This window comes from Pelodiscus sinensis, chromosome 2, assembly GCF_049634645.1.
Source record: "Pelodiscus sinensis isolate JC-2024 chromosome 2, ASM4963464v1, whole genome shotgun sequence".
Lineage (NCBI taxonomy): Eukaryota > Metazoa > Chordata > Testudines > Trionychidae > Pelodiscus > Pelodiscus sinensis.
In genome coordinates this window covers 211,446,289-211,469,066 of record NC_134712.1, presented here as the reverse complement: position 1 = coordinate 211,469,066, position 22,778 = coordinate 211,446,289, and the positions used below count along the sequence as shown (strand labels likewise).

At 44.8% G+C, this 22,778-nt stretch overlaps 1 protein-coding gene across 1 annotated transcript in view; it reads right to left on the bottom strand.

The window, feature by feature from the left end:
• LOC102457846 (serum paraoxonase/arylesterase 2) overlaps positions 1-13,074 on the bottom strand; it is a 32,223-nt gene extending 19,149 nt beyond the window's left edge. The window contains exons 1-2 of the mRNA XM_075922346.1: positions 12,914-13,074; positions 5,708-5,778 (exon numbers count right to left, since the gene is read on the bottom strand). Of these exons, the coding sequence (XP_075778461.1) occupies positions 5,708-5,778; positions 12,914-12,987 (145 nt within the window). The 5' untranslated portion in view covers positions 12,988-13,074. The remainder of the gene's footprint in view (positions 1-5,707; positions 5,779-12,913) is intronic.
• Between the last annotated feature and the right edge of the window lie 9,704 nt (positions 13,075-22,778).

Sequence of the window (22,778 nt, the reverse complement as noted above, 5' to 3'; positions counted from 1 at the left end):
AAGCTTTATACATTCAGTTGTTCTTGCTAAAGGTGTTTTCTCTAACGTTTGAACCACAGCTCCCTAAAGAATACTCTTCTTTGGGGTTTTCAAAGAGGAGGCATAATCAGTGTAGAGAAGAGCAGAAGCATTACTGTGTGTGTTGCTTGCAACATTCCTGTTAATACATTCCAGAATGATGTGGTGTGGTTTGTGGGAGTTTTTGGCAACAGTGTCACGCAGTTTACTCATTTAGCTCAGTGTTTCTCAACCTTTTTTTTTTTTTTTAAATAAAGTACCCTTTAAAAATAATAAGTACCCCCAGTATCTACAGTTTTCAGACAATTTTTTTCTACCATTGCAAAACATTTGTTTAAACAACTTAATCGTAGCCGGGCGGGCGATGAAGTTTTTGGGTATAAAAAGTACAAAAATAATAAAGCGCTATAAAACTTAACACAAAAATTCAGTTTTCCTCCAAGTTTCTGTTGTGTTGACGTACCCCCAGACTTCTCTCGAGTACCCCTAAGGGCACTCGTACCACTGGTTGAGAAACACTGATTTAGCTTGTGGTGCACTATGATTCCTAGATCCCTTTCTCCAGTACTCCTTCCTAGACAGGAACTTCCCATTTAGTATGAATGAAATTGATTGTTCCTTCCTAAGTGGAGCACTTTGCATTTTTCCTTATGAATTTCTTCCAATTTACCACTGACCAATTTCTCCAGATCATTTTGAATTATAATTCTATCCTCCAAAGCACCAAGAGTACCATTTGGTGGGGACAGGAGTAAGGTGGGCAGCAGCTGTGTGCTCCAGGATGCAGCTTGCTTTTCATCCCGTTCCCCGGGCTATTAGTAAGGGGAAAATGCTTGCAACCCATGCATGCTTCACAGCTGGCTGGTGAAGGGAGCTCACCAACCAGGTGTGAGAGGCATGAACGGATTGTAAGCACTTTCCCCTCACTCTGGCAGTCCAGGGAACGGGATGAAAAGCAAGCTGCATCCCGGAGTGCACAGCTGCTGCTGCCCATCCCCCAGAAATGGTGTCCTTGCAAGGCACTTGCAATCCCTCCCAGTTTGGTATCATCTGAAACTTAATAAGCATGCCCGCTACTCCATTATCTAAACCGTTGATAAAGATATTGAACATAACCGGTGCCAAAACTAATCCCTGGGAAACCCCACTTAATGCCGTTCCAGCATAACTGAACTATTGCTAACTACCCTCTGAGAAGTTATCCAGCCAGTTATACACCCACCTTATAGTAGTCCTGACTAGCTAGTATTTCCCTAGTTTATTTATATTACATTTTAGACATGTTTTCACTTTTATTTGCTTATAAAGCTTTCTAACTTTGCTCTTTTACTTGGTACTTAAATCCTATTGCAAATACATTTGTTTACTTTCACAATGTAGCAACTCTGTGCACAGTTTAGTCTGCCATGTGGTTTCTTTCTTTACAGATGCAACAAAAGATCACTTCTCAGAGTGATCCAGAAAAGGGCTGGACACCTAAGGACACACAATGTTGGGGAAATTCAGGAGTGGGGAGTGTATTAGAGTCATCTGGCTAGTTGTAACCAAGTCTGATGGAAGCTAAAGTAGGAGTATAGATAGGCTCCTGGGGCCAGAGCTGCTTAACCAGGGCTATATAAGCGCACAGATACTCAGAGCATGCCCCACATGCTTGAAAGCAGCCCAGATGGACAGCTATACTAACAGAGCATTGTGAGGTACCACGGGTTACGGGCCAAATGGTGTCATTAGGACTGCACTCTGAATCCCAATTAGACTATCACGATCACTTCCTACAGTGAGGAATACCAGAGAAATATTTACTATAAAGGTCATTTTATCCTTCTTCTGTCAGGATATAAAATTATGATGCAAGTACAAAAATACTACACTAGTAAAACCTCAAATTTGCCTGCCAATTTCAATTCAGGTGTGTAACTATGCCAATTTGAAAGACATTTTCTATTTTTAGAGAATAACCTTCTTTCACATCTTCCGCCCACCAAATTTAGTTTGACTTTTTTTTTTTTAAAGTTGGTATTTGAAAGCAAAGTGAACAAGAAGCTAAAAACACGAAGTGGGAAATTTTATGTGGAAAACACAAACAAAAGTGAACTAGATAGCAAACCTATGCCTGCTGTAACTTGAAAACTACTCCTGGGGGATGAAATTTAACATGACAATAGATGGGAACAGGGCTCCATTCTCCATGTGGAGTGGGGGGAGGGAGGAGAGAATAGTTTAAGATTAATTTATTCAGAGCCAAGACAGTCAATTAATCACATGCCTACTCAAGAGGCCAGGCTGATGAGTCTAGCTTTGCAGTTTAATACAGATATACGCATGCAAATAACATCCTTGTGTAATTACAAAGAGCCAGATCCTGCAGACACATGAGCAACCTTACACAGCTGAGTCCAACAGAAATACATGAGTCAATAATATTATTCAGATGGCAAAAAGTGTTTCAATTTCCTGGTTTCCTTAATGAACACAGTGGAAAAAACTGAGTTAACAGAGTTGAATAGCTTGGTGGTACTTCACTTCTTTGCAGAAAGCTGAGTTGAGCTCAACTCAAACTTCTGAGTTGAAATGTAGAGTTAAGGTTGCTCGTGCAACCTTAACTCTGCCCTTTTCAGAAATGCCCCAATATGCCCTATTAAAACAAACATTTTCCAATCCAAGCCTCACTATTGCTGAAATGTACAAGCTCTTCACTTTTTTTTTCAGCCCTTTCACACTCACCCACAGAATTCTATCCAACACTATTAAAGGGGAAAGAGAAAAGAAAATGTTCAAGGTATGTGTAGTGAATTTGAGTGATGTTTTTCATTTCAGAACATTATGCTGACTTTTTAATTCATAGCAACTTCCTGATGTTACTAGTTTGTGCTGTATTTATAGTGTCTTGTGCAATGGAATCCTCGTACAGGACCGTGGTTCCTAGGTGCTACAAAATTACTAACAATAACAGTCACCTACTGATATTTTGAAGCCACTGAATTGGTTTCGTTGCATTGGCTTTGGTTGGAGGATCAGCAGATGACAGGAATGCACTTGAGCAGTGTTCAGCTACGGTCGGGAATGTTATGACAAAGACTACGGAAAATAGTTGTAACACTATTTCTCAATCACAGTCTCCAGACAAAAGAGAGCAGTCAGCCTTCAGCTAGTCTTCAGATAAATATCAGGCCCAAATGTGTTTGTGAAGGGTAGTTAATTATCTTGTTCAGAAGTTAATCAAATTGTTCTTGCCATTTTGAGTTCTATTTTCCTGAACAAAATGAGCATTTTGCAAAAGGTTTTGTAAAGACCATTTGCTTTTCCCAAATGGGAGCAAACACATCAATTTAAAAGGGATCACTCAAGATAATTCATGTAAAAAGTATTCATCAAGGGAAGTGAATATTCTGCCTCTTCCTCTAACAAATATTTGTTCGACTCAAAAAGAACAAAATGTTTTTCCAATTTAAGTTCTATTGACCTACCCTCTTCACTAACTCTCACAAAAAATTCTACTTGTGTTTATCCAATTACCTGAGTTCAGAAAGACATGTGATTCCTGAAACATTCAGGAAGCGAGATTTGGAAAGTCAACAGTGTGACTTAGCTGGGTCAGAGGAAAAGCTGTAAGTTCCAGTGGGTCCAAAGAATTCCACAAAAAAATAGACAAGGGAGTTCAGACACACACAGATATTTATAAAATACAACTCTGGTAGATTTTGTTTCAGCAGGCAAAAGAAAAAACCTGTTAGTGAGACATAGGCCTAATTTCCCCCTCTCCTATCCCCGTAACAACATTCTTAAATTAGTAAATCCACTCATAAGGCTCTGAAACAGGAAGAAAACAAGTTAATAGCAACTTAAATGTTTAAAACAGCTAACCCTATTCTGACATGGCTGATTTCAATACACAAACATTTGTACAAAATAAAAAGGGGGCCACATCCTTAAGATGCTGAGCTCACTCCCTCAAATGAGAGATATTTTAACCAAAGAAATGTAGTTAAGTGGTTAATTGCCATAAGAATTTATAATTGCTGATTTAGCTGAAGAATGAATCCCAATTTTCCTTGTATGCAACAGAAATATTAAAAGACAAAATGACCACTTGATATATATTAAGATTTATAGACTTGCTAAGTTATACAAACATTGTACTTGATTCTATATTTAAAAAAAGAGAGATTAATATACATTTTAGTTTTCTTCATAAACAGGTCACCTATTAAAATTAATTTGTATGGGACAATGTTTAGGTCTGTATAAACAAACATGCAAAATAGCTTCAGTGTTTAGTATTTTCAGGTACGCTCTGTGTAAAAAGTAATGACAATCCCCTTTTCCTGACTAGGCCAGTCACAAGCATAGACACTCTGTCTTCTAAATATTTTAAGTCACATGCTTATTATGCAGTATATTGAACTTTGGGTTACTAAAACATGAGCATGGGGAGTGTGCTGTTGTATGCATCTCCTATACTGCACTCTTCTATTTTTCCATATTCACTTTGACTGGACTCTGATCTTAAAGTCACCAACTCCACCCAGCATTCTTGCCAGCTTGCTCGTTATCAACACTCCAGTTAACTTAGTGCCTCTTGCTATCTTTGAAAGCCTTCATACATTTCTTACAGGAGCTTCTGCAAGTATTACCAGCAGATAGGCATCTGACGGCAAGTCCCACAAGCATGGCTATTTGCATTTCAGATATGCAACAACTTTAATTGGTCTCAATCTTCTTGCTACTGTGTCAAAGGTTGTCAATTTGGTTTGTATTCTCACAATGTACTAGTATGGTCTCTCAGCCCAGTACTAAGTTTCCTTTGATTCTGAATATCTAGCTGTTCACAACAGAATTTCCTGTATGCGGTCTCTCTTCCCCCACCACTGGAATTCAGAGGATTTACAACAACAACAACAACAAAAGAGTACTTATAGGCCATCAATAAAGTAAAACTCCAGTTGTCCAGCATCCAGTGATCTGGCACTCCTGATAGTCCGGCACTACCTGGAACCCGGAAGTGCTCCAGGCAGCTGGACAATTGGAGCTGCTCTGCCCCGGGCTTCCCCGAGTCAGCCACTGGTCAGTTTCAGCAGCGGCTGACTTGGGGACGTCCGGGGCAGAGCAGCTGGGGTGCTGCCGGGTTGGTCCTGTAGCGCTGCCCCCCAACCGCACCCCATACCCCTCATAGCCCTCCCTTCCGATAGTCCCGCATATCTGATAATCTGGCACCCCCGGGTCCTAAAGGTGCCAGATTATCGGAAGTTTACTGTATTTTGTTTCCAAGGTTAGCATTTTAAAACTTGGCTTTAGTAGCTGACTTGAAAGCAAGGCTGACAATTCAAAGTCCTAGCACACACTAGGGATGTTAGCATATAGTTGAATAAACGATTAACCAATAAGCCCAGGCTTATCCTCTCAACTATACCCACTCTCTCCCCTCCCCTTCCTGCACAGACGCAGCAGAAAGGGGCACAGGCAGGATGCTGCAGCAGCTTCTGTCAGCACTGAGCTCTGCCCCCCACAGGGATTGAGGCTGTGGCCACCCTGCACTGTTGCTTCTGTATCATAGGCAGCAGAGTGGAGTGGCAGGGGGCTCCCTGGGAGAGGGGCCAGGGATATGGAATAATCATGTAACTGCTAAGATTTTGTGTGATTACATGATGAGTGAATTAATCGTTATCTTACATCCCTAGCACATACTTACCGATTCCCTTAATAAGGTGGCAGTTGGGAAGTTCCACTGGTTCCAGCTCTCTGGAGGCATTCAGTTTACGTCTGCAAGAGGAAAGAACAGTTTAGTATTAACAGATCAAAGAGAGTTTTACAAACTCAAACAGTGTTGACTTATATTCTGGAGTACATATAAACATATATCATGTTAGAGATAATATGGGCCCCATATACAAGTACAAATATTGTAATAGCGTAAGCGAAAAAGACTATGTTATAGATAGATTTTAAACTGAATACAGGCAGTCCCCGACTTACGCGGATCTGACTTACGTCGGATCCGCAGTTACGAACGGGGCTGCCCCAGAGTACACAGACTGCGGGACCTCGCGGTCCTGCCGCCCGTGTACTCTAGGGCTTTCTCTGCGTCTCCCTGGTCTGCAGACCACGGAGGGGCTCGGGCAGCGGGGCAGCCCAGGCGCGCCTGGGCTGCCCCGCTGCCCGAGCCCCCCCCCCGCCCCCTCCCCCCGTGGCTTTGCAAAGCTGCGCGTGGGCTCGGGCAGTGAGGCAGCCCAGGCGCGCCTGGACTGCTCCGCTGCCGGCTTCCCCGCGGCTTTGCAAAGCTGCGGGGGGGCTCGGGCAGCGAGGCAGCCCAGCCGCCCTGGGCTGCTCTGCTGCTGGCTTCCCCGAGGCTTTGCAAAGCCGCAGGGGAAACCGGCAGCGGAACAGCCCAGGCGCCCCGCGGCTGTCCCGCTGCCGGTGTCCTCAGAGGCTTTGCTCCCCGTCTCCCTAGTCTGGGGGTCTCCAGCAGACCAGGGAGACTGGGAGCAAAGCCGCGGAGGACCCAAGCGGCGGAACCGCGGTGCGTCTCGGTCCGCCGCCCATGTCTTCCTGGTCTGCTGGGGTGGGGGCGGGGGGCGCAGCTAGTACGCCCCCCCCCCCCCCGCAGACTAGGCTTTTCTCCGGACGCCTGTGGCAGAGCAGCTGGGGCACTGCCGGTTGGTCCCGCAGCGCCGCTCTGGGCGCTACTGGTCCAACCCAGCAGCACCCCAGCTGCTCTGGTCCTGATTCAGCCGCTGCTCGTCAGTTTCAGCAGCGGCTGAATCAGGACGCCTGGGGCAAAGCAGCTGGGGTGCTGCTGGGTTGGTCCAGTAGTGCTGAGGAGCGGCGCTACTGGAGCAACCCAGCAGCACCCCAGCTGCTCTGCCCCAGGCGTCCTGATTTAGCTGCTGCTGAAACTGACCAGCGCTGACTACAGGAAGCCCGAGGCAGAGTTGCTCTGCCCCGGGCTTCCTGGAATCAGCTGCTGATCAGTTTCAGCAGCAGCTGACTTGGGGACGCTTGGGGTTCTTAAGTTGATTCTGTATGTAAGTCAGAACTGGCGGTCAGTTTCAGCAGCGGCTGAATCTGGATGCCAGTTCCGACTTACATACAGATTCAACTTAAGAACAAACCTACAGTCCCTATCTTGTACGTAACCCGGGGACTGCCTGTAGCTAAGTATCCCATAACACCTTACACTTACTGAAGCAAAAATTTGGCCAGAGATAGGAAACTTGTCAAAAATCAAGATTCATTCAATGTCTTTGTACAAACTAGGGAGGTACCTTCACAGACCAATACCTGGAATGTGAGTTAGGGCAGTTTACTCGATTAGCTGATTAATCGAAATTTGTCAATGGAATTTCCATTAAGTACTCAATTAGTTCATAAGGGGAGCGCTTTCTTCCTGCTGTGGGCCCCACTGGCGTGGGTTCCCCTCTGTGCCTCTTCCTTCAAAATGTACAAGAGCTGCAGGTGTACATTTCAAAGGGAGAGGAGGAGGAGTCAGGACTAGCATGAGCAAAACTGTTTCAATCCATGCTCGGACAGTTTCCCCCTGCCCTCTGTCTCCCCTGCCACCTGTGGAGATAATGCTGGGGGTAACCAGCTTTTAAGCTTGCTCCCCCAAGCACTGGCTCCTGTCCCCTCCCCACCTTTGAAGCTTCTCTGATACAGGCAGCAAGAGGTGAGAAACAACTACTTGAGTTCTTACTTGACTACCCAACAAGCATTTCCTTACTGGGTAGTTGACTAGTCACTTACATCCCTAATGTGAGTATCCAAAGCAAAGATAAGGACAGAGTGAGAAGTTTGAAAACTGGGACAAACTGATGGTTTGGGTTTTAGTGATGTAACTGGTAAAATCATATCCATAACACCAGCTGAAATGTGTAATTTAATGCTTTCTGCATGAGTGTAGCACTGCTCCAGGAGACTGCTCTTTGAAAATTTGTTCCCTGCAGAACATTTTTCCTGTACCAGATCAATAAACCTGACTGACACTGATACTTAATCTCTTGGATATATTTATTAATGTAACCAAAACAAACAATTAACTATACTATTTAACAGGCTAATGCTCCCCACTTATCTTTACCTATAGACCCATTCATTTATCAGTAAACTACTAATGTTACAGTATAAAGCAAGCTTCAGAGTGATCTTCGTATATTTATCTGTATTACTGCAATACCACCAGATCCAAAAAAATCAAAAAATCACGAGTCAGACTTTTAAAAAAAATATTACCCACAAATATATATATGGGCTGCGTCTAGACTGGCATGATTTTGCGGAAATACTTTTAATGGAAAAGTATTCTTGTGCAAGAGGGCTTATCCCTGAGCGGGAACGTGAAAGTATTTGTGCAAGAAGCACTGATTTTGTACATTACAAAGTCAGTGCTCTTGTGCAAATTCAAGTGGCCAGTGTAGACAGCTGGCAAATTTTTGCGCAAAAGCATGTGCTTTTGCACAAAATCTTGCCAGTCTAGACGCACCCACGGAGTATTTATTGAGACAGAGACAGAGAGAAAATATATATATCAGGGCTCAACAAATTATGTAATCTACTCGCCAGTGGCAAGTAGATTACAACCCTGAAGAGCCGGGTTCAGGCGATCTGCGCAGAACGATCTGCGCATGCACAGATCACTGGACAGTGCGGCTGGTGAGCGGGGCTCGCCATGGTTTGACGAGCTTTGTGTGTATGTATGCATGTATGTATAGAAACTCAAATATATATTCAGTTCTGGAGCTTTTGTTAAATCTTCTATTTGTGAGCTTTTAGAGTTTACTCACATCATGTTTTCAAGCTTGACTCTTCAATGCTGACTAGACACTCCCATTAAAAGATGCTGAAATTGTCATGTAATGACTGCAGGAGCTGGGGCTTTAGAAAGTCATCCATTGTTGTGGCATAAAACAGCAAGCATTAACAACTTCTAGAAGACCAAATTGCTGTAAAGTTATCATTTTTAAGCTTCGATGCCCAGAAGTTAAGCAACTCCAGCTGTCTGAGCTTTGTAAAGTTACACTTTTGCCTAAATTGCAATACTCTGGTGTCTAGATACCAGGATCCAACACAGGACGGAACACATTTAGTATTTCAGAAAGAAGATATTTAAATCCCCGCTTCATTAGCAATTTCGGACAGCTACATTTGCATCCCTATTTCGAACTGTAGACATATCCTCCCATTCTTCCTTATTATTGCTATTGCTTTCCAATGCCCAACCATATTTAGGGGAAGCACTCCTTATTTGCAAGTGACAGGTAGTGCCATTCTTGGTACAGCACCTTTGGTATACAATTATTTGATTTCCTCTTGTGGTCTCTGCCATTCCCAGCATCACCTTTTTGCTACTCTTACCCCTCCCCAAATACTTTCGCATGGGATGCTGTGGGTCAAATGCCAATGGATGAAATGTCAAATTATACCAATAAAATAATGTATTCGAGTAATCGCATAAGCACAGAAAATCCCAGTGGTTATACAGTTACCTGCGCTGTAGGCTCTGCAGTTTAAAGCCGATAGGCTTTTGCTCATTGATTAATTGACAATTACATCCCTAGTCCTACCACTTGGTGTTCATTTTGCAAGTACAGGAGCACGTCTATATGGTTTGTAACTGATTGAAGCAACTGGGAACTGTCATTCTCATATTTTCTCTTGTATAACTAGTAGTGGTAGCTGTTCAAGTCCCACAAATATAGAAGAACCAATCACTCAGTCTTACTCTTTTCCTCAAAAAATAAGGGAGGGTTCGCCTTAAGAGCCGTGACCAAACTACGCGGAATTTGTATATCCTCTTTCGACACTTTAGCGTAGTCTAGATAAGCCCTCAGGAAACGTGATCCAAGCTGCCATAATTCCCCTAAGAGTGCAGGTATCCCTCATTGCAGCGCAAAAATGTTGCACAAGAAGTGTTCCAAAGAGTGGTGTGGTGGATGCTTATGTTCTAGTGACATTGTAATGTCAACATTTGTACCGAGAGTAAGTGCTGGCAAAACTTTAGTGTTCATATGCCATTTCAGGCTACATCAAGTTTGTCACCTGGGCTTCAAGGATATTATCATTTCTATCAGAGTCTCAAAATTTATAACCAAAAAACTGATCATCTCTCTAGGAAATTCACTTGGAATACTTTTCAAAAAATAACCTTAGTACACACTCTCAGCCAACCTCTACCCCACCACTGCAAGACAAAAATTGCAGCAGTGAACATCCTCATATGACTATCATACTGTTTCTTCTGGTTTTGAAAAGAGTTTCTTGCTTGAGACTGATTTCTTCTCCAAATAAATACAAAAGTGGATTAAAACCACCACCACATTTTCAAGCAAAAGAAGCTTTTGAAATGCACTCTATGTATCAAGTGTTTAGGAGAAGTCAATGGGAGCTTTATCATTTATTTCAGTGAACAAAAGCTCAGAACCTTATTGATTGGAAACAATAAGTAGCCTCACGGCACCCTAGAGACCAACAAAAATATATAGTATCATGAGTTTTCATGGACAAAACCCACTTCTTGCTTCCCCCCCCCCCCCAGCACATCTGAAGAAGTGGGGTTTGCCCACGAATACTCATGATTCTATATATTTGTTAGTCTAACGTGCCATGATGACAGGACTACTCATTGTTTTTAAAAAAATTACAAACTAACATGGCTACCCTCTGAGACTTAGTTTTAAAAAATCCTAATCAATAACACATAGTAAGAACAAGAGAAAAAAGTAGAGTGCCAATACCTTTAACAAATACATAAGTGAAAATACAGCTATTTAGTTATGTCAAGGAGTGTTCTTTTAAGAAGTGGAGGCAAAGACCATGAATAGTGGGAATTATTACTCCGACGCCACAGCAGATGAGAATAAGGTGCCTCTATTGCAGTAGATATTAATACTACAATATGAAGCATAACCCAATTTAATAAAAAATTAACAAGCATTAACCTTTTGGAATATTAGACATTGTTAAATGTGTTTGGGAAAAAAAAATAGGACTTTTTCAGTGTCATATCACCAGACCACAGTATGTCACAACTTGAGAAATTAAGAACAGCAGCAGCAAACAGATAAAGAACTTCTTAATTTTCATTTTCCTTTAGAGAGAGGGTGTGTGAGGAGGGGGGGGAAGAGAAGATATTTGGGATGGATGGGAGGGGAAGAACTTACTTTCCCATCTACTCTTTCCAGTACATATTAGTAGAAACTAGGCATGAGTCTTGACTCTTATCTGAAAGTTGTGCATGTGCATTTCCAATCACCAGTACTGTTATATCAGCACATTTGCAAAATAGCAGGCATAGGAGGCAACACATGCCCACACCAGACAAGAGTAAAAAAAGAATTAAACACAATATTCAGTGTGCTTTTCAAGCATATTATTTTATGAAACTAAATATATTTTACTAGTTTTCAATATTATTTTAATCTGGTTTATTCAGCTTTTGACAGGACCTGACCAGTTACTACCCTCTGAAACAGCTCACCCAGAAGACTAACTGGGAATGGTAGAATTTATAGATCCCTATATTGAGACATACAGTTACTCATTGCCAATAAAATTTCCTTGTTTACTCAGACTAATGGTAGCACCAGCAGTGAGTTGAATTTACTTCAAAACAACACTTCTCTGAATACACTTACACTGCACTCCACCCTTTGCAAAAAATAAGTAGTAAAAAGTTTGTGATTAGCAACATTGCTAGATCTAAAAATGTAATCATTTATACGTTGTCATTCTGATGTCTTGCAAATTGTTTTACATCACTACTCATGATGACAAAGAGGTCATGTAACAAAGTAACTCTGCACTTTTCTAGCCTCAAGCTATATGGTTATGTTCTGTAATATTGTATTGACTAGCCTTTGCTATATGAACTCTCTTCTTTCAGGGTTTAATAGCTTTGATTCTGTTTAGTATTCATCTGACTACTCCTAACTCCACAGGAAGTTGATAACGGACCTGTTCCCTGCTAGTATAAAAAACTAGCTTGCTAGTGAACACAAGTATGGCTATAGTGAGTCAGAGCAAAAGTCCATCTAATCCAATAGCCTGTCTTCTGATAGTGGCCAGTGTCAGGTGCCTCAAAAGGAGTGAGCATAACAGGGAAACCTCAACTGACCCCTCCCTATCACCGATTCCTATCATCCTGGTTAATAAACATAAATGGACATACATCCCTGGATGCATTCTTTTTTGAAGCATGTTAGAATGGCTGTTTATTCAGAAGTTCTGGCTTTAAAAACAAATTAAACTTTTTTTTTTTGGCAATGGAAGCCAGTTATTTCGCAAGTCAGATTTGTTTTAAAGCGAGTGATTGGTTTAATCGTGTTTACCCTCCGGACGGCGTGTCAACATACCCCATGTCATTACGACCTCTTCTGGCAGGGTAAACAGCCCTCCCCTTAAGGCTCACCCTTCAGAGCTTATTTGCATTTTTTGGCTGATCGAAGAGCGCACAGCCCAGCTAGGACAGCACCCTCCTGTAAATCTGACTGATCTGGAACGAATATTTTTGAAGCGCGTTTCAAGCCTGGTTTAGAGCAACCAAACGCAAGCGCTGCGATTTCACCTGGAAGACCCCAGGGCAGTTTATATCGCCCCCTCCCTTGCTCCCGACAAACTCAGTGGCATTTCTGTGCTAGCCGCAAGCAAGACAACGAGAAAAACTTCAACTGCAGCGCGGCCCCCCTGAACTCCGGGAGGCCGGGCTGTGTGTCCAACTCCGCGCTGGCTGCCCAGCGAGGCTCTGCCAGGCCAGGCCCGCCAGCTCGGCACTGGGCGGGCAAGCCCTGCTCGGGAACGCCGGGCTAGTGAAACACGCCTCCCCCCGCGGGAAGGGGAGCAAATGGCCGCCCCGGCTCTCACAGGAGCTCGCCGACGTGCTCCCTGGGGAGCCGGAGCCACTTACCGCAACTCCATGAACCGCTCCCCCAAAAAGGCCGCGAGTATCCCGGCCAGGGCGAACCCCAGCAGCTTCCCCATGGCTCCGCGCTGCGGGACAAGCGCGCCGCCCCGCAGCTAGCCCGGTAGAGCAGCCACGGGCCCCGCCTCCCGCCCCTGATTGGCGCCGCCCAGCTGGGAGCGTCCGGGGCCGCCTATGGGACAAAGCTCCGCCGAGGCTCCCGAGTGGGAGCCAATGGGCCCCCGGCCAGAAACCCCCCGAGGCAGGAGAAAGATACGGGGCGAGCAGAGTTAATTGCACCTGGGTCCCGGCAGCCCGCGGAGCAACAGGCCCGGTTTCCCCGGGCGCGCTGCTCCCGGCGTGAGCAATGCCCTGCCTCGCCCAGAGCTCGCGCCCATTTAACTCAGCGGGGCTGCTGGGGGATGGCCTCTGACGGACAGTACCGTTGGTGTAAGGAGCACCGCGTCCACACCAAGCCCAAGATCACTTGTTGAATGTGAGGACAACTCAGGATCTAGCCTGCCCCATCCCCTACGCTCCAGCCTGCTCACTTTCCCCCAGGGCTGGATTACCCAATAGGCAGACTAAGCACGTGCTTAGGGCACCAGCAAAGCCACACACACACACACACACCCACACACACACACACAAGATTTTACAGTATAGTATTGTTTTTATTTTGAATTACATGGGGGAGGCACCATAATCTTTTCAGTGCTTAGGGCCTCTAAAGGTCTTAATCCGGCCCTGTGTCTCCCCCTCTCACTCACTTTCACCAGGCTGGGCAGAGGTTGAGGTTCAGGAGGGGGGTTGGCGTGCTGGCTCTGGGAGGGAGGTCAGGGCTGGGCGTCGGGTGAGAGAAAGGATTCAGGGCACAAGAAGAAGCATAGTGTAAGGGAGAGGGTTGGGGTACAGTGCCACTGCAGGTGGCTCCTGGTTGGCAGCACAATGAGGCTTCCTGCCTGCCCCAGCCCCATACTTCTCCCGGAAGGGGCCAACGCTCCCATGGCTCAGGGGGGTGAGGGGCACGTGGCTCTGTGCACTTCCCCTCTCTGCCCGCACCAGCCCTCAGCTCCCAACGGCCACATTTCCCTGTTCCCAACCACTGGGAGCTGCAGAGGTAGTGTTTGCAGACAAGCAAGGGGACTGACGGGCCCCTGGGCAAGGGGTGGGAGTAGCTTTGTACTCCCAGAAGGGGCAAAGCTGGGGACAGCCAGCCCTCAGCATTGCTCAGACCATGCCATGCTGGGCCCCTCCTCCTCCATTAGCCCTTAGCTCTGCCTGGAGTGTGTTGCCTGGGGCTCCAGTGGTGATTTAAAGAGCCCAGTGCTCTGGCTGTCACTGCTGCCAGAGTAGCAGCTGCAGTGGCCGGGAGCTTATTGAGTCGCCAGGCCCTGAAACTCTTGCCCTATCCCCCCCTCCCAGGTGGCAGGCCACAGAGCATCTCCCAACAAGGCTGAAAAGCTACACCAAGTGCTTCCGGGAGCAGCATGGTGCCAGGGCAGGCAGGGAGCAAGCCTGCCTTAGCAGGAGTCATGCTTCACCACCAGAGATTGCAATCTCAAGAGTGGGCAAGTCCCCAGGGTAGACCGGTTGATTGCAGTCCAATAGTTGGTGACCACTGTGAGATGGGTTCAGTCAAAGAGATTCCCTTGGGACTGTGATACCACTGAGCCTGACCCCCCCAACCCTGTCCTGCTGAACCAGATGGTCTGGTCTTCTCCAGCATTGACACAGTGTTGAGGTCACAGCTCTATGCAACATAACACAGGCATTGAGATCAGCTCAGACTTGGGAAGACACAGTCAAAGGGACTTGCCACAATACCCAGGTGCACAACCCCAATGGGACCAGAACCCCAGATAAATCCATCTTACTGTGTATAAAGTCTTATATGGAGCAAACTCATAAAATGTTTGCTCTCATTATTCATGAAAGAGATATACACAAGTTTCCCACAGTAACATTCATTTACATTGCATTTATTAGTAAGTGATTGTATTAAGTATAAAAAGATAGGATTTTGGTGATCATAAGAGGTAGCAGACAGAACAATGTAGGTTACTAAACAAAATAAAACAAAACACAACAGCTAAGCCTAATATACTAAGAAACTTGTTTCAAACAATACCTTATCCTAATAGTAGTTATAATCATCTTCTTTCACAGGCTGGAAAGCTTCCCAGCCTGGGCCCAATCCTTTTCTTTCTCCAGTCTTACATGTTTCCAGCAATCATCTTGGTAGAAAGCAGGAGTGTCATGGCATAAGGCAGCAGCCCCTCTTGTTTGGTTTCCCACTTGTATATAGATTTTTGGCTAAGTCAGGAATCTTTTGTGTTCAGCTTAAATGGAGAGTGGGCAATAAAAGAGTGTCTGTTCACCAGGATTAGCACTTGACAGGCCACTGTTTCTATATTTAACTGCATGGCCATTAGTACCAGCAATCACAGCTCCCATTGACCGTGGATTGCCATTCCCAGCCAACGGGAACAATGGAAGCAGCATAGACCAAGATACCATTTTCTACAGCTCCCATTGTTCAGGAGTGGTGATCTGTGGCTGACAGGAGCTGCAATCGCTGATACCAGTGGCCGTGCAGGTAAATATAGCTGTGGGGGCCCACCAGGAGCTAACTCTGATGGACTTGATTTGGCCCACAGGCCAGTATATGCCTACCATTAGCTTAGGCAGAACTAGACTGAAGCTCCAGTCTGTATGAACACAGCCACCTAAGGAATGTCTATTGCAACAATTTAGGCACTGGGGAAGTTTAAGCACCTACAAGATTTGGTGGCCTCCAAGTGTGGAATTTGTGAATTCCTGATTCTGGAATTTAGGCATATAAAGTGGCAGTTAGGTGTCTAAGTCTTTTTTGGGACTCTTAGCTCTGTGTCTCCAAAGATAAGACATGGATAAAGATTTTCCATTAAAAAGCAATGAAAGAAAACTGCATATCAAGGGAAACAGACACAACCAACATTACTACCCTACTAGTATAAAAAAGTTATCCATCAGGCCTCCCTCCAATCAAGAGACTAGTTTAAAAATCATGAGATTTTAAAATAATACTACAATTAGGATCTTTTTTTTAAATTTCAAGCCTTTTATGTTCATTCTATGTTTGCCACCTTTCTTCAGAAACCATGGGAGCTAGACTTTTATTTTTTAAAAAAAACAGAAGCCGAGATTCCCCTACAGTCACTTCATTTCAGCATCTAAGGCTTGAAGAACCACCTCCAAGAGCTGGTCACAGATAGTAGATGTGTTCCCCTCCACCCCTTTGGATCATCCTTTTATGTTCCCCTCAGCATGTATGTGGGACTACATTTTTATTCTTGGTTCCACATAGTGCTTTTCACATGTAGGGGACCACATCAACATCAAGTGGTTTAACAAAAATCACTCAAGAAGACTACAGGCAGTCCCCGAGTTACGTGGATCCGACTTATGTCGGACCCGCAGTTACGAACGGGGCCCTCTCCCTGGTCTCCAGCAGACCAGGGAGAGGAAGCAAAGCAGCGGAGCACGCGGGCAGCGGACAGCCCAGACGCGTCTGGGCTGTCCGCTGCCCGCGTGTTCCGCCGCTTTGCTCCCCGTCCTTCTGGTCTGCAGACCAGGGGGACGGGGAGCAAAGCAGAGCAAAGTGGCGGAGTCCGAGGGCAGCAGGACACCCACGGTGCGTCTGGGCTGTCCCGCTGCCCCCGTGCTCTGCGGCTTTGCTCCAGACGCCTGTGGTACAGCAGCTGGGGCGCTGCTGGTTGGTCCTGTAGCGCCGCTCTGGGCGCTACTGGACCAACCTGGCAGCACCCCAGCTGCTCTGCCCCTAGGCGTCCTGATTCAGCCACTGCTGGTCAGTTTCAGCAGCGGCTGAATCAGGACACCTGGGGCAGAGCAGGTTGGGTGCTGCTGGGTTGGTCCAGTAGCGCCGAGGAGCGGCGGCGCTACTGGACCAACCCAGCAGCACCCCAGCTGCTCTGCCCCAGGCGTCCCCAAGTCAGCCGCTGCTGAAACTGACCAGTGGCTGACTACAGGAAGCCCCTGCCCCGGGCTTCCTGGAATCAGCCCCTGATCAGTTTCAGCAGCAGCTGACTTGGGGATGCCTGGGGTTCTTAAGTTGAATCTGTATGTAAGTCAGAACTGGCATCCAGATTCAGCCACTGTTGAAACTGATCAGCTGAATCTGGACGCCAGTTCCGACTTACATACAGATTCAACTTAAGAACAAACCTACAGTCCCTATCTTGTATGTAACCCGGGGACTGCCTGTATTGTAGATCTTGGAATTGAACGAAGATCACTTGATTCCCACACCAGCATTTTAACAGAAAGATTAAGTCCCTCACCTCACTGTGCCAATAACATTTTGTAGGGATGCTTCATATAATAGCGACCTCACTACAGAATGGCACCTGCCCAGCTACCCCTCTTTCCAATTGCACAGTGTTTCCGGTCTGAATAGCTCTTCATGTTCCATGCTTTTTCTGGGAGCAGAGATGTTTGTCCTTTTGTGGAAACTTTCAGAAAGTGACTGGTCAGACCTGAAGGGTCTGCCCCCTATGCTTTCTTCCAGGCTGTTTACAAGAGTATGCAAAATATTATGTTACTAGTGCAATTTATTCCTGTGTAAATCTGCCTGAGATTTGCAAGTACTAAAGCCACATCTCAGAGTAAACTAAAAAATGTGAAGTATAGAGAACAACTATCACAGGGGTGAAAATGCTAAATCAGTGGTCACCAACCAGTAGGTCGGGATCTATTGGTAGATTTTAGAGCCTTTGATAGGTGATTCTGACAGGTTTGGCCGTGAGGCTGTCAAGTGCTGGCACTTCATCTGCCCCTCTCAGCACAGCAAAGCTGCTCCTGTCCTCTGACTGAGAGCTGCTCCACCAGCCCCAGGAACCTCTTGCTTCCTGTGCAGGGCACAGGAAGAAGAGGAGGGGGTGTTGATGTCAGGGTGCCCCTCCCTCCATCCTGTTCCCCCATCTCCACAGAGTGGGGGGGGGAGGTGAAATAGAGAGAGTTTGCTGGCTGCTTTTGAGAATGACTCATAGACTCATAGACTTTAAGGTCAGAAGGGACCATTATGATCATCTAGTCTGACCCCCTGCACAGTGCAGGCCACAGAATCTCGCCCACCCCTCTTAAAATAATCCTCTCACCTATGTCTCAGATATTGAAGCCTTCAAATACTTTGAAGGCCCCAACATGCAGAGAGTCCTTCAGCTGTGATCTGTGCCCAATGCTACAGAGGAAGGAGAAAAACCTCCAGGGCCTCTGCCAATCTACCCTGGAGGAAAATTCCTTCCTGACCCCAAATATGGCGATCAGCTAAACCCTGAGCATGTGGGCAAAACTCACGAGCCAGACACCCAGAAAGTTCCCTATAGCAACTCCTATCATCCCTCCATTGACCTATTTCCAACTGATAATGAATGGTCAATTAGTTACCACGATCATGTTATTTCATCCAACCATCCCCTTATCATAGTATCATAGAACTGGAAGAGACCTCAGAAGGTCGTCAAGTCCAGCCCCCCGCTCTAGGCAGGACCAATCCCATCTAAATCAACCCGGCCAGGGCTTTGTCAAGCCGAGACTTAGGGTACCTCTAGACTACATGCCTCTGGCGACAGAGGCATGTAGATTAGGCTACCCGACAGAGTAAAATGAAGCGGCGATTTAAATAATCGCCGCTTCATTTACATTTACATGGCTGCCGCGTTGAGCCGACAAACAGCTGATCAGCTGTTTGTCGGCTCAGCGCGATAGTCTGGACGCTCCCCTGCCGACATCAAAGGGAGTTGTCGACAACCCAGGTATGCCTCCTGGGATGAGGCATACCTGGGTTGTTGACAACTCCCTTTGATGTCGGCAGGGGAGCGTCCAGACTATCGCGCTGAGCCGACAAACAGCTGATCAGCTGTTTGTCGGCTCAACGCGGCAGCCATGTAAATTTAAATGAAGCGGCGATTATTTAAATCGCCGCTTCATTTTACTCTGTCGGGTAGCCTAATCTACATGCCTCTGTCACCAGAGGCATGTAGTCTAGACGTACCCTTAAACACCTCTAGGGATGGAGACTCCACTACTTCCCTAGGTAACCCATTCCAATGCTTCACTACCCTCCTAGTAAAATAGTTTTTCCTAATATCCAATCTGGACCTCTCCCACCACAACGTGAGACCATTGCTCCTTGTTCTGCCATCTGTCACTACTGAGAACAGCCTCTCTCCATCCTCTTTGGAACCTCCCTTCAGGAAGTCTGCAGCCCCCTCCTCCACACCACAACCCTCTGTCCCTATCCTGATAAAAGTGAGTGAGAATGGGGGAGGGAGGCTGGAGCGAGCAGGGGTGGAGCCTTGGAGAAGGGGCAGGAAGGAGGCAGGGCAAAGGTATTTGGGTTTGAGGTGGATCCTGGCATGCATTTAAATTCAAAAAGTGATTTTATGCTTAAAAAGGTTGAAGACCACTGTGCTAAACAGATATTAGGTTTGGTCCATCTGACTTCTGTCAACTTTTAACTTTTTGACATTTCACAGTATCAGCATTTTCCATTTGACATTTTTTACATGTTTTGTAGTTGGCAGAAAAGCTGGGCAGAAATTGTAAATCTGCTTTTGAAAAATTTCCCTTTTCCTCTACAAAATTCAAATTGTTGAGAAAAAAATTTCACCAAAATCCAAATACATTTGAGCAGTTTTAATAGGCATTATTTTAAAATAGTTCTTATCAGCTGTAAACTGTAGCTCTGTTAACTTCAACAGAGCTTTGATAGGTACATCATTTGAGTTTCTGAACCAGTATTTAAATTGATATTGTCCCTTTAAGTTTTATTTTTATTATCTGACTAGGGCAAGACAGTGTTGCATTTTGCCAGAAGTGAGCCAAAACAAATATACAGGAATTGTATTTCATGTTTTTAACATTTTAGCAATAATTTGTGAGTGTTTACATTTGCTTAGGAAGTATTTCCTTAAAAACATGGCTGAAGAAGTAACAAGCAATAGATATCATCTCTTAAACTGCTCCAGATGTCTGAATTTGTGCAAGGCTACAGGTCAGTGGCTTTTAGGTGCATTCAGCTAAAACAGTAAATTTAGTTTAGAATCCACCTGAAGACATTTTCTCAGTCCTTCTATGCTGCCTGTTTCATTCCAATTTCCATCAATTTCTCACCACCCCCACAGTGTGCCTAAAAAAAAAAAAGAAATTGGTAATTTGGGACTCTTATCAGGCTACTGACAACATCTGTTTCCTCACAAGCTGATATAAAAATGAGAGGTCTGGAATTGTATTTGCTGATCTTTGCAATGCATTTTGAAATTCTCAGATGAAAGGCATAAAAAAACAAAGTGACATCATTATTATTTGATTGCTGTTTTATTTCTATAGTAAAAAATCTTAATAGGGAATTATTAATGAAGCACTGAGCATAAAAAGGAGCACTATGGGCCATTATTCTATAAAACGAATGCATGCTTTTCCTAACAGAAATGTTTGTTCTTTTCTTGACCATATGAAATTTTCCACACTAATCTATATTTTATAATGAAATATCCCATCAAATGAAAAGCAGATGGTCACCCTAATTAGAAAGGAGCATCAGTTATTTTTAAACTCCTGTGACAAAGAACACATCACTCCAACATCCCTAGGGTAGAGGAACACCTACCATATGGCCAGCTTCTTTGAAGCTGCTGAGTGACTTGGTTACTAATTTATGCCTTTGTTCATCCATGTCTAGTGGAGCCTATTTACTTAAGCATCTCCAAATGAAGGTGTTCTTGCCATGCATTGAAACTACTTTCATAGAGTGCAGAGTCAGAGTCCATTCCAGCTCCCACAAAAGTCCTATTGACTTAAAAGGGAAATGGATCAGACCAGACAGTAGAAAGCACCTCAAACAAAAAAATAATTCTTGCCTTCAGATTGAAATGTAAGACTTTTATCTAAATAATTCCAATTGTATCTCATACTCAAAGGAACTGAGTGTTGTGAACCCAGTTCCTGATCTCATTTTCTCAACTGTAAATCCTAAGTAAGTTCTCTGACTCTATTGACTTCAGTGAAATTACTCTATATTGATGTTTGTGTCTCAGAATAGAATCTAGCTCTTTTAACGCCGGGGTTGGTAGAACCCACTGTGATTGTCTGTTTGAGCAACACCACTTGCTGATGAAGGTTGAAATAATCTGTTGCTAAATCAATAGTCTATAACATCAATAATCTATATACAATATGTAGCGTCCTTCAGAAGTTATTTGATAACAAGAGGAAGACTACAACTTGAATACTGGGCTTCAAAGAAGTGGATGGAAAGGACACATTTAAAAAAGAAAATATGTCAGGCTTGCAGAGTTCTTATAACTCTTATTACAAATGTCAATTAAGAACAGACTAGTTCCCAAGTTACCCTGATTATTGGAACATTACAGCTAAATTATTTTTGCTTCAGATTATGGTCTGAGATATTTCCTTTCCAAAGCTTTTCCTTCATTATTTGTAAACAGGTCTCTAATGAGCACTCTCCTGACAGCTGATGGGGGGGAAAGACTTCAGGAGCAGAACTTGTTTGCATAGCTACGCCTACTCTTCCTCAATGCACAGTAAATGGATCTGCTTTGCCATAATGATCCATTTTGGCTGGATAGGGTGGCAAATCACTATAGTATTTTAATATAGGGGTAATGAATGTTGATCTTATTGTATGAGTAAAGGACAGAATTGTGCTTAGCATGCCCTGATTGAGAAGGGTCACCTCTAAGTAAGCCTCACTGCTAAGCAGAAGGAAGGGATGCCAAACCCCAGAGATGAGAAGAGTAGGGAAGGACAGAGGGGCTGTGTCTAGACTGTATCCCTTTTCCATAAAAGGGATGCAAATTAGACATATCACAATTGCAAATTAAGCGGGGATTTAAATCCCCCCTGCTTCATTAGCATAAAAATGGCTGCTGCTTTTTTCCGGCTCGGAGCTTTGCCGGAAAAAAGCGCCAGTCTAGACGGGGATCTTTTGGAAAATCAAGCCTTTTCTGAAAGATCCCTTATCCCTCATTTTAAAAGGGATAAGGGATTTTTCGAAAAAGGCTTTATTTTCCGAAAGTTCCACGTCTAGACTGGCGCTTTTTTCCGGCAAACCTCTGAGCCGGAAAAAGGCGGCAGCCATTTTTATGCTAATGAAGTGGGGGGATTTAAATCCCCACTTCATTTGCAATTGCGATATGTCTAATTTGCATCCCTTTTACGGAAAAGGGATGCAGTCTAGACACAGCCAGGGTGTTTTTCCTTGGGGGTATGGATGCTGACAAAAGAATCCTAGACATCATTTGACCAATTCTTCAGTGTCATTTAAAGGTAGAACTGGTTAGTCTTATTTGATTACTTATTTTCTGATTAGTGATTCCTGGCGCTGACATCACTAGCAGGTGGGTCCAAAGGCTAAGCCTTAGACATTGTGTGGGGACGGTGCTGCAGCATAGGACAAAACAGAAAACTGCAGTGACTACCTGCTGAAAACTAAAAACTGGGTTAAGTGGTGGAACTTTGGAACAGGATGTCACAGAAAGACCTTGGTTAGCAGCTGCAGCAAAGAATGGCCAAGGCAGCACAGAAACTCTGGCAGCAGCAGAACCATTGCTCGGTGCTCCCTCTGCAGGTAGGAGGAGAACTCACTTGAATGCACCTCAGCACTCTTGAGTCTTTGCTAACCAAGGACAGCATATTGTTAAGTGGCATGCATTGGAGGGAGAGAGGAATGGCATGTGATGAGATCTTCGTTATTCAGGTTTTCACATCACAAGGTGAGAAATTTAGGCAAAAGACACTGCAGTGAGGAGTGTGTATTTGCCTGTAGCCACATTCTTCTGAATTGTGC